Raw genomic sequence first — 12,565 nt, forward strand, 5'->3', positions numbered from 1 at the left:
CTAATTTAATATTCATGTTTTTCCTGCTGATTAAAAAAAATTAAGATAATGTTATAGTTTTGATAATTTTGAAAAGAAAAAAAAAGTTATCCTATGCTTACCAAGGTTCATTCTAAAACATTATCAGAATAATCTAAAACAGCATTATTCTAAAATGCTGATTTGTTGCTCAAGAAACATTTCTTATTATTATCAATGTTGAAAATAGTTGTGCTGCTTAATATTTTTGTGGAAACACAAAAAACACATTTTTCCATGATTCTTTGATGAGCTGTTCGAAAGAACAGCATTTATTTGAAGTATAAATACTTTGTAACATAAACGTATTTATGTATTTACTGTCACTTTTGGTCAGTTGAATTAATCATTTCTTAATAAAGGTATTAATTAATTATTATTTTTTAATCCTATTGACCTTAAATGTTTGAGCGGCTGTGCACCTCCTTTCAGTGACTCCTTAAAAAAATTGAAGAGTTAAGAGTTTTAAAGAGCTTTTTCCTACCTTTTTAGTGTAAAGTCCTAATTTTCATATCCATTCCACTTTCAGACATGTAGTAACCCAGTAAGGCTTAATGTACTAAATTATTAAAATCGACATTGTGTGCTTTGGACAGAACAACGAAGATAAAACACCCACATACATAATAAACTTAGGCTAAGTGAACTGGTGCGTATGCTTTGTTTCAATAATGTCAAAGTGTATTATGGCTAATGCTGCTGTATCTTCAGTGCAGGAATGATTCATACTTAACTCCAATGACTCATACAATACATTCGGGCAAATGATTGGAAATTTAAGACATAGAGCAGAAACAAGTCAGATTAGAAAAGAAGACAGGGATCGGAACAGTTTATCGTATCTGTGGATATAGACTACTGCTGTAGATTTATATATGTATTAGTATGGCAGGTTAATGCAGGTAGTTTTGGTTGTTGGTTGTTTTCAGGCAGCTTAACAGAATGAATATTTCATGCTGCACAGCTGTACTATGGAAACACATGTGGTAGGTGGGCGCAGAGAGTGTGTGGTGATGTGATCTACTGTGTGTTTGCCTATAGTCTGTCAGTCGCGCTGTTTGCAGTGGCCAGCCATCTGTGTAGCATGAAACGATGCAACACCACCTAAAACTCCGGAATACCCTTTGTTATCTACCTCTGAACACTACCCAGAAGATCGTCTACCCTGACGGACGCTCATACAGACCGAAAGGAGGGAGCCAAGGTAATAAATTAGACATTTATTTCTGCTCGCATCCTGTTGAAGTAGCACATCCTGTTAGCATTAGCGGTTAGCCTGTAAACTCACAACCATGCTGTGACAAACACTGGAATGATGAAACAGGATGTCGCAGAGTGCATAAATTGGTCATATTTTTGCGTTTAGCCGGATTTTATGTTTCTCGTGTTGTTATGAAACATTGTAGTAGGGATGGTGGTTACTGTAGTTCGCGAACTGGACAGTCAAACCCTGATAGGTCATGTCAGTCAATATGTCAGATTTATCTGGGAAATATATTACGGTTTTTAGCAAAAGGTTCACTGAAATGTTTGTACTATTAGTAGGTTCCTTCTGATTTAAAACATTCATGCAATATACTAAATAAACGTACAGGTAGTTTCAAAACGAGATAATTTAAGAGTTTTCTCATTAGTTTAAAGTCCCAATTATCATATTAATTTTCAGACATGTCGCAACCCAGAAAGACTTCTTAGTGTTCTATATTCTGACTTAATCGTTTTGTGTGCTTTGGACAGCACAACAAAGATGGCTTCAAATATTATATTCTGTTAACCCTCTGGTAGTCATAACTGGGGTCACACTTGTGATCATTGGTGGTCAAAACAGACAGAAGACAATAAGTACAACAGAGGGCTGTCCCTAGTTGCTTATAAGAGTATTTTCAGACGTAATTACTTTTTTGTTTGTTTTATATTTGAGTATATGCAGACATTATCATTACCTACATTGTTAACCCAAAAATTGCTTTTCTCCATTTTTCTCCATGTTAACCATTCATTTCCTGTAGCAAAGTTCACAAATGTCTTTTAAATACCATTTAGCTTTTTCTAATCAGTTTCCAAATATTCGTTCGTATTGCAAGTGCCAAGTCACCACGATTCATACCTTTCCAATGGGGAAAAAAGTTAAATTCAAACCATAATTTCTTCTTTCCAGAGGACGTGTCGAGGTAAGAAAACCTCACAGTGATTTTGATGCAGAGCAAGACATTTTCCTTTACTTTCGCCTCTTTCCGTTTGTGGAAAAATGTTGTCGTCTTAAACTATTTATCACAAATGCAGTTGTGTTCAGGGAATGGGACTTATGCAATAAGAGTTACAGCCTGTTTGGCCCGCTCTCGATCCTTGGCTTCAGCAGGACAGTCATCCCAAGTGAAAAAGTTCTTGGAGGCCATCCTCTTAAGATCTAATAAACCACCAAAAAGGCCTCCAAACAAAACACATTCCTAGAGCTGAAGCAGTGGGAGGGTTTCTGTTGCAATGTGCGTATGGCTTCACATATAGAAACACTGAGGCCATGCTGAGATGATTCAAAGTGTGTGTGGGAAAAGGATGCCCCTATCAGTACATTCTCATTGGGCATCATAACCCTTGCTGTGTTTGTCAAGTTCAAGGGTGCTTTTAGGTTTCTGAATAAGGCAAAAAAAAAAACATTGAAATATCTGTGATTATGAATTTGGAATGATTGGTGTTTTGGATGCTAACACAACTAAAGGAAGGGCTCACTAATTTTGTTGCATTTGAAGATTGCCAACAGATGTGTTATTTGTGGTTTTGATGGAGCAAGATGTTGTTCAGACATTTCACAGCATTTGAAGTTCTTGTGCAATTCGAGTAGTGTTTCAGATAAAAGATGAAGTGGAAAATAGGGATTACAAGAGCTGAACTGTGATTTAATTGTGTCTGCTTTTTTAACCTTCTCCACCATTCAAAAGTTGGGACACATTCAATTGATCAAAAGTGACTCTAATACATTTATAATGTTGCAAAATATTTATATTTCAAATAAATGCTGTTCTTTTAAATTTTGTTCATTAAAGAATCCTGAAAAAAGCAATAATGGAGATAATTGATAATAATGAGAAATGTTTCTGGAGCACCAAATCAGCATATTAGAATGATTTCTGAAGACTGGAGTAATTGCTGCTGAAAATTCAGCTTTGCCTTCACAGGAATAAATTATATTTTAAATATATTCAAGTAGAAAACATTTATTTTAAATTGTAACATTTCACAATATTTCTGTTATCAAAAAAAAATGCAGCGTTCATGAGCATTAGAGACTTTTTCAAAAACATTTAAAAGAATCTTACCAACCCCAAAATTTTTAGTGGTGTGTAGTCCTAACCAAGACATGATGTGACTACTTTCTAGGTACTTTAAGGTAATTTTTAGGCGACTCCTTTAGGTCATTTGTTTGTTAGGACTAAAAAGTGAAAAAGCCCTGAAACATAACAAAATCACAGCCAATCAGAGTGGTGAAGAGCGTATTTGTTGTACTGTACTGTCACTTGTAGCAGGGTTTTGGACCAATCAGGTTTTAGAGTGGGTGGAGTTAATCAGCACAATGCTACTTAGACTGACTGATCTACCAAGTGATCTGCAAAATGTTGATGGATGGGAAAGCTGTTACCATTCGACTTTTTATCACCTTGCATTCGATTAAGACGTAGAATGTAAAAGTTTTCAGAGACAAACAATAAATCTACTGGGCAATAAATCTGTCCAGTGTCCACACTAAAAGCAAAAAATTTTGCAGAATTACAGCCAATCAGAGCGGTGAAAGCAAGTTTGTGCTGAAAAAATAAAACTAAGAACAAATAGCATGTAGTTCCAGACAGTTGTTTCCAGAACTTGAGAGATATTTTATACAGCATTTAGGGAACCTCTCGTCATCCATGTTTCATGTTTAATATTAATGAGGAGCAGGATTTTAGTTCTAAACGAATGTGACTGTGCTGTGTTCTGCTTTTGATGTACTAGCATCACTGACTCACAAAATACAAATATTTTTTATTATTTTGAGTAAGCACCACAGCATATTCCCCCTCACTTTTTCCACAAGGCTACCCAAACACAAACGGCCTGACCTCAGCAGGCAGGACTCCAAGACCCCCATCACGCTCCGATGAAGAGCACTAAACAAATAGTGCCATCCTAGTGCTCCCGTTACTAACTTCACTGAGACATGCATTTCCAAAGAGAAAGAACAAAGAGTCCAAACAAAGATAGACACAGGAGTCAATTCTCAGCACATTGACACCTTTTATTGGCCATTTTGGCTGTGAGTGCCTAGTTTCTGAAGGGCCGAAACAATTATTGTTGTTTATTGGACCAAATACCATTATCTGAGTTAGGTATCAAAAACTGGTTATTATACAGAAGAGCGAGGAGCCTCAGTTCATGTCACGTGTGTCTTTTTAATAGGCAGGGTCCACAGTGTTATGATGACCTCACTGTAGTAATAAATCATGTGTGAGCGTTACACATGCAGCACACACCTCATAATGTGACCTCATCCTGCATGCTCCTGACAGCAAACGATGTCACAGTCAGGAGGTAAGGAGAGCGTAGGAAAAAAACTCCAGCTGCACATATGCTTCCTTTTATTTCTTTCAGGCCTTGGCCTACCAGGTGATAGATGTATTTCGCTATCAGTATGTGATACACTCTGCAGAGGAGTGTGAAACCGGGCATCTGTTTATCTGTATGTGTGTGCAAACGTCTCTCCAATGATTCATATTTGAGGGCTTGGTGGGTAGTGTTAGTGTTGAGTCTCTGTCAGCACCTCTTAATGCTCACTATTTAGCGGGGTCAGATTGAAATCTAGTTTGGGAGCCACACTGTATCTTTACTGATTTTTTTTTTTCGTAAGAGACTTCTTTCAGAAAAAAATGTTTACTGATCCCAAACTTTTGAACAGCACTCACAGAACCCACATTCAGCTGGAGGTAGTTTTCATTTATTCTAGTCAGAATGGTCAACTATTTGACCAACCAATTAGCAAGTTCATATCATTTCGTGATTGTTTTTAAGTCACCATGATGTCAAAATTATCACTTTTTTTTTTATTTATTAGTGCATTCCTATCCTACATTTTTTTTTCTCGTTTGAGAAGCTGTTTTACTCAGAAATACCTCACAATATGGAAAAATGTAATTTGCAACTTCCATTTCATGCTGACTTTAATGTTTAACATTCATCTTTAATTTATCCCCTTTAAATCCCCACATCACACTTTTATCCATCACAGCCTGCATAAAGTGCTTCAGGTATTTTCAAATTTTTACTTGCCCTACCAACATTTTCACTGGCATTGCCGCAAAAAATAAAATGGTTGTTGTTATCATTGTTTTTGACCCATGTTAAATTGTATTCTAATAAATAAGCTTATATGACACCAAAATTTTAAATACCAGTTAAATTTTACAATTCTCAATTCCAATTTCGATACCACAGCAAAAACTACTAGCCTAACAAATATAAAGTTCAAACATTATTAAAGACAAAATGAACAGTCGGTAAAAAAGAACAAATGAACAATTTACAAGCAATAGCACAAATAAATAAACAGAACAAAGATAGAAATTAAACAATGCTTTAGGTTTTCAGGTTTGTAAATGTTCATGTACAGAAATTAATAATCATATGTAAAATAACATTGCATGTTCTTCATGGTATAAATTAAATATAGATTCATCCTTTTTAAAGCTACAAAAGTTATTCACTCAAGAGCAGTGGGTGATTGTCTTTTTTTTTGGACCAAATATAATGATACAAATCCGATTTCTTTCTCAACTGGTTAAGTTCACTTAACAGACATAAGAGACCGCTTTCGAGGATACTTACCAAAACCGGTATTTTGACATACTTTTGTATGTATTTGTCCATTCAAGCGCAAGAAGACATGTAAAGAAATATGAGGCTTGCACGTAGTCTGAGACGCGGCGCTCTGTGTACACTGTGCACTAGGGTTGCACGATAAATCGAAATGGAATCGAGATCGCGATTCGACAGAAGCTGCGATTGTCATGCGTATCTTTCAGTGAAGCACGGTTCTGTGATCAGCAGTAAATCTCCATCCAAAGGCCAGAGGGCGCTCTCGCGCTGAAACTCCAAATACGCCTCGCAGAAGAAACCCAGGAAATGCCTATCGCTGCAGCTGAATAAACAGAAGATTCAACTGCTTTCATTGATTCAACGTGACTAATAAACCAATTCCAATTTCGATACCACAGCAAAAACTACTAGCCTAACAAATATAAAGTTCAAACATTATTAAAGACAAAATGAACAGTCGGTAAAAAAGAACAAATGAACAATTTACAAGCAATAGCACAAATAAATAAACAGAACAAAGATAGAAATTAAACAATGCTTTAGGTTTTCAGGTTTGTAAATGTTCATGTACAGAAATTAATAATCATATGTAAAATAACATTGCATGTTCTTCATGGTATAAATTAAATATAGATTCATCCTTTTTAAAGCTACAAAAGTTATTCACTCAAGAGCAGTGGGTGATTGTCTTTTTTTTTGGACCAAATATAATGATACAAATCCGATTTCTTTCTCAACTGGTTAAGTTCACTTAACAGACATAAGAGACCGCTTTCGAGGATACTTACCAAAACCGGTATTTTGACATACTTTTGTATGTATTTGTCCATTCAAGCGCAAGAAGACATGTAAAGAAATATGAGGCTTGCACGTAGTCTGAGACGCGGCGCTCTGTGTACACTGTGCACTAGGGTTGCACGATAAATCGAAATGGAATCGAGATCCGATTAATCGTGCAGCCCTACTGTGCACACAGAACACAGTGCGTGAGTACTAAATGTAGTAAAGTAGTTTAGTACAGTGCGTGAGTACTAAAGTGTCTTTCATGTCTTGAATTGCTTGAATGCTTTAAAAATTGCTTGAATGTTTAAATTGACAAGGTTTAAAAACATGTGCAAATGATACATTTCGTGATGATGCAGCAGTGGGCAATCGGACCAGTGACAAATCTGTGAGCTGTCCCAAACGTCTTTCACGCTGGCCACGGGCCATCTGGCAGCCATTATTGTCGAGCCCTGTGCTTTAGTTTTACATGTGATACCGCCATGGTCAGCTGATGGCAAGTATGTATTTCAGGAAGTTGACTGTTGGGATAAGAAGGATGAACTAATACAAATAAAATGCACCAACAAGCCAACACAATATTTTTCCTCAGCCACAATTAATCCAGTTATTGTTAAAAGAAGTGAGTCTTAAGTCAATGCCTGAAGATTGGGTGGGATTCTGCCAGTCTGTAGTGGAAGTTGGGTGTGGAAACGGCAAAATGCTTAGTCTTGTTGTCATTTTAAGGGTGTGACAAGTTACATGTGATATGGGTCTAAGGAGTTTGCCAGATGAGTAGATGATTGTCTGTTAATTGTCTTGTATGCCAAGACAAGTGTTTTGATTGACTTCATCTCAGCTTGCTGGATGTACATCTAGACTAAACCTCATATAAAAAGTTTTTTATGCACATAGTATGCAGTGTATTTCTGTATATAATATTTGTTATAATATTTGGCATCATTGTTATTAATTGTATCTATTTATATATAAGCAATTGTTTGCAATTATGTTTGAGTGTTTCGTTTTCATTTCTGGAAGACTGACGCAGCGTTTCTTTGGAAAAAAAAAATAAAAATCAATCCTGGAGTCGTGCTCTGAACCTCTCCCTTTAAGGGAATGTGTGCTGAAGCCTCTTTTCATTGGGGGGTCTGTAAATTGGAAATGAGTAAACGTTCTCCCACATACTCCCGCCCCCTGCCTCGCAACAGCTGTAAGATATTAGGCCTTATTTTCTCTTCCATTGAGAGACAGGAGGAACAGGCTCTTTGCCTCGCTATGATCAGGCTCGAGAGGACAATGGGGATCCATTAAATGAACGATCTGGAAAGATCTGCACCGTTCAAAAACAAGTGCAGAGGACTGGGTCGGAAAATCGAAGGTGTGATTCATGATATCTTTCCAAAACATACTGGAAAATACTGGAGCCCTATTTTGCAGAACAAAACCAATTTTCACTTTTTCAGTTTTCTCTCAAAATGACAAAGATGTTGGGCAATTTGCACATGATTTTCTTAAAGTTCATTCATCATTTAGTCATCCTCATGTTGTTCTAAATCTGTGTGGCTTTCTGTCTTCTGCAGAACACATAAGAAGTTATTTTGAAGACTGTGCTGGCTGCTCTTTTTTTTATGAAATTGCAGTGAATGGGGACTGGAGCTTTCAAGCTTCACAGAGGATGGAATATAGTGTACTTTTATGATGCGTATTCATTGTGTATTCTGAAGTCATTATGAAAGTTTGTGTGATAAACTGAAATCGAAGTCATTACTAATTCACTGAACTGTGTCATTGCTTTAGGCTACTTTTGTAGTTGCAGCCTTTCTAAAGTCTTGCTTATATTTAAAACGGGATAATATAATATACTATGTTATACTACGGGCCATTAAATGCTTGAATCTGATTGGCTGACGAACGTTCTAAGGTGTGCAATTATTTAAAGGGGTCATATGATGCTGCTAAAAAGAACATTATTTTGTGTATTTGGTGTAGCCAGGCTGGACTCCGCTTCGTCCACTGTGAAAGCCGATCCGGCGATCCACAGCACGAAGTTGAAGTATTTCCTCAGCGACCAGCACGGATCAGCTCCAGGCATGACGAAGCGATATCGTCCTCTTTTGGAAGGCCAAACAAAGTAGTTTCGCTTTCACAACGAAGCACACAGTGCCTTCACGACATGGCGGCGGCGGCGGCGGCAACAACACTACAGCGAGAATAAAAGTTACCTTCTTTCTTTGCGTGAACATTTGGGCGGCGTTATGCAAATCTTCCCACATCGTGACGTAGACATGTGGTGGCATATTAAAACGAGCCGTTTTAGGTAGGTGAGGCTGACTCTTAACTTTTATAAAGAATATCTCTTTGGATTTGAGACTTTAGTCTTTGCAACTTTACAGATCGTCTTTATGCACCAAGAGCTTGTAACACTCCAAAGAGAAAGGAAAAATTGAAATCGCATCATATGACCCCTTTAAAGGGAAACGCACGGCGAATTAGCAACGGAGGCATTGGATGAGATGCGTAATAAAATAATCCTACTCACAAGAGCATTTTAAATACAAACACCAGACGAATGCTTTGAAATATATCATCTGATCGATGGCTTGATGTGCGGTAACCGTAGTATAAGCTGAATAATTGACTCTGGGCCATTGAATTTTTAGAAAAATAATGTACACCCGCATCACCACCTCGGGTGTGCATTATTTTTCTAATAATTCAACAGCCCAGAGTCAGTTATTCCTTATATACTATAATATACTACGGTATATAATAATCCCACTATTCACAGTGTTCTTAAACAATTTGATTGATATCACAATATCCACCTTTTAATGGAAAGGTGGCATGAAAAATTGCAACAACTTATTGGAAAAATAAACCATTATTGTCTGTTTTATCTGTTTTGTTCTGAAGCAATCCTTTCCATCACACAACGTGCCCAGTTTCACATTTTAAATGTAGGATTTGCATTTACACTGAATTGGCTGTATTTCCACCTGCAGTGAGCTTTGACTGAATCATTGATGAGTGAGTTAAACGTGAGTCAAATCAACTGATTCTTTGTAAAAATCAGACTCAAAATGATTCATTCAAAACAGTCATATGGCGTTAGAAAATTATAGCACACAAGTCATATGGACTACTTTTATTGTACTTTTCTGGTGCGTGTGTGTGTTTTAAATTTGAAAACGTTAGTCTCCATTATAATTGCATGGAAAAGAACGACCAGCACAGTCTCCTGAGTTTCTCCATTTTGTGCTCCACACAATAAAGTCGTGGTTTTGAAAGTACATGAGGGTTAATAAATGATAACAGAATTTATGGCTGAGATTCAGTTTTCATGAATGTTGTGTCCTTTGTTGTGTTGTGACCTATTTGAGCGGTTTGTTTCTGGTGTGGTTTGCTTTGAAGCTGAATAGTGATATAATGAGGCTCCATTAATGCTCTTCAGATGTTCTTGTTTCTATGATAGAATCTAATAGCTCTGATCTCCAGGCACTATTAGTGTGCGATGCCCAGAATAATTAGCCTACCTTGTTGCCCTCTCATTACTTGCAATCTGTTTCTTTGAACCATATAAGTCTGAGATCATGCTTTCACTCTTCAGTTGGAATTTGTCTATAAAAATAAAGTGATAAAATAAGTGGAAGGTTTTCCTGTTGTGCAGATGGGCAGCTCTGGTATTATGTAGATACCGTCTTGAACACATGCAAGATTTTGCTGCCTTTTAAGGCACTGTTTTTCAGCAGCATATACAGTAGAGAGCAACACCCCAGCAGACAGACGGCAGGCTCTTCTATGAACTCATGGTGAAGCCTCAAGCCCAGCTGATGACAAGCTGTGCTTATATGCCTACTTCGTTGGCCCTTTAATACACTAGGAGCACATGTGAGCCAGATCCTTGTCATTACAGCCAATCAGAGCTTCAGCAACAGTCAGCATCATGTTAGTTTTGCCAGCATGCTGTTTCTGATAAACTAGCCTTGGGAAAGACATGGCCTGCGTCCCAATGTGCATACTATCCATCCTAAATTCTATGTGATAGTAGTAATTTTCAATACTATTTAGGGCAGATAGGGTGGATAGTACGCACATTGGGACACAGGGATGATCTTTGCTTTCAGCCTTTAACCCGATGGTGCATGTGCTGTTCAGCTGTTATTTTAGTGCCTTCTGCCCCCTGGTGGAAGTGAACAGGCATAGACTCCATTTCCTTCTGAAAACTTCCAAGACTGTTAAACCAGTATTTTTTTCCCCACTTTGCAAGAATAATAATAATAAATAAAAACATTGTATGATTTACAGATCATTTAGACGTTATGATCTTATTTTATCAATTTAGATTATAAATATCTAGTTTAAAATGTGCCAGCTGCAAAGTAATCATTTAATGTGTGTATTGTTTGCCATATGTATTGAAAAACATTTATGCAATTTTCAGAAAAATTTTAGATGTAATTTTTTTAAATTATGTTTTAACCATTTAAAAAAATATATAAAAAAAATATTTCTGACAAAAACTTACAATTATTTTTTTATGTAGTTAATTTTTTTTGTTTTTGTAATTGTAGTAGACTTGTTAGCAAATGTTTTTTTTAAAAACATTTTTCAATGTAAAAATAGCAAGTTTTTCATTTAAAACCTAATTTAATTTCCTAGGGTAATATAATTTCAAATCAGATCAGAACAGATCATTCACGCAAAAAGATTACTGACAATGACGCACAGTTGTGAGGGTACTCTTTGAGATATCATATCTTGTTTTGCCTTTTTAAATGTTAGTTATTATTTCTGGCAAAATTGATTTGGCTGACATAAGTTTTTCAAATGTTAGTAATATTTTAAAACTACTGCTTCACTGCATCTTATTCATATGCCAAAATATTTTCAGGAAATTTCAGCCTTTTATTTCCATCTCTTTTTTTTTTTTGTTATGATTTCAGTATGGCTACTCGTTTTTTGGCATTTTGTTCATTTAGTTCAACTCAGTCACAGTGAATCTATAAATTATAATGTAAATGTGTAATGTATTATTCTTTTTTATCTCTGCACAGACTGAGGGGTAGATGTATCACCCGGAGCGAGCGCAGTATGAAGAAAGCAGGCAGGCCAGTGGGGAATAAGGCAGCAAGTGGTGGAGGTAAATGTGACTCTGTGACAACTGGAACCTCTGCTGGCAAAAGCGCTGTTAAGAGCCCTACCACAGCTCCGCTCTCCAAGGTAACATCACCCTCTTGCACAGATTAACAACTTAAACTAATATTTAAGTCACGGTTATTGTATCTTTTTTGTTGATTTGTTAATCTTTGATTAACAGGTCAAAAGCAATGATGATCTTCTAGCTGCTATGGCTGGGAGCAGTGCAGGGACAAACAGCAGTGTTGCCAAGGGCAAGAAATCAACCTCTACTCACTCAACATCCTGCGGAACAAACACTAATAACCCTGACACAAAGACCAAGACCACCTCAGGTATTTAAATGTTTTGTTTAATTTAGCCAATAACCAAATAACTATTTAGGCATTGTTTAGACTACTGTTCTACTGTTTTGTTTATTTGTTCTCGTATTTGACATTATTTCTTCACAAGGCCCATCTGGCAAACGGACTTCATCCACGGCCTCCAAGGAGTCAAACTCCTCACGTGATCGTTTGCGAAACTCCAGAAACTCCAGCAGTAAGAAGCAGTCATCCACTGGTGCTTCTGATCGAGCCCAGCCCAGGCATTCCCGTGGACTGGCCCAAACCTCAGACTCAGAGAGCCGCATGTGCAAATCAAAGTCTGACGGACAGTTAAGTGATAAAGTGGCCCTGGAGGCCAAAGTGAAAAATCTGTTAGGTCTGGCCAAGAGCAAAGACGTGGAAATCCTGCAGCTACGGGGTGAGCTGAGGGACATGAGGGTTCAGCTGGGACTGCCTGAGGTTAGATCAACTTCACATTA

At 37.1% G+C, this 12,565-nt stretch overlaps 1 protein-coding gene across 3 annotated transcripts in view; it reads left to right on the plus strand.

Moving 5' to 3' along the window:
- Nucleotides 1-653: 653 nt before the first annotated feature.
- specc1la (sperm antigen with calponin homology and coiled-coil domains 1-like a) overlaps nt 654-12,565 on the plus strand; it is a 29,515-nt gene continuing 17,603 nt past the window's right edge. For 2 of the 3 annotated variants that reach the window (XM_016533989.1, XM_016533991.1), the window contains exons 1-4: nt 935-1,222; nt 11,679-11,844; nt 11,942-12,095; nt 12,214-12,545. In XM_016533989.1, the coding sequence (XP_016389475.1) occupies nt 11,716-11,844; nt 11,942-12,095; nt 12,214-12,545 (615 nt within the window). In that variant the 5' untranslated portion in view covers nt 935-1,222; nt 11,679-11,715. Of the gene's footprint in view, nt 668-934; nt 1,223-11,678; nt 11,845-11,941; nt 12,096-12,213; nt 12,546-12,565 lie in introns of those variants that run through there. The other variant, XM_016533990.1, reaches the window with a different exon arrangement.

This window comes from Sinocyclocheilus rhinocerous, unplaced genomic scaffold (genome assembly GCF_001515625.1).
Source record: "Sinocyclocheilus rhinocerous isolate Xijiao unplaced genomic scaffold, SAMN03320098_v1.1 scaffold515, whole genome shotgun sequence".
Lineage (NCBI taxonomy): Eukaryota > Metazoa > Chordata > Actinopteri > Cypriniformes > Cyprinidae > Sinocyclocheilus > Sinocyclocheilus rhinocerous.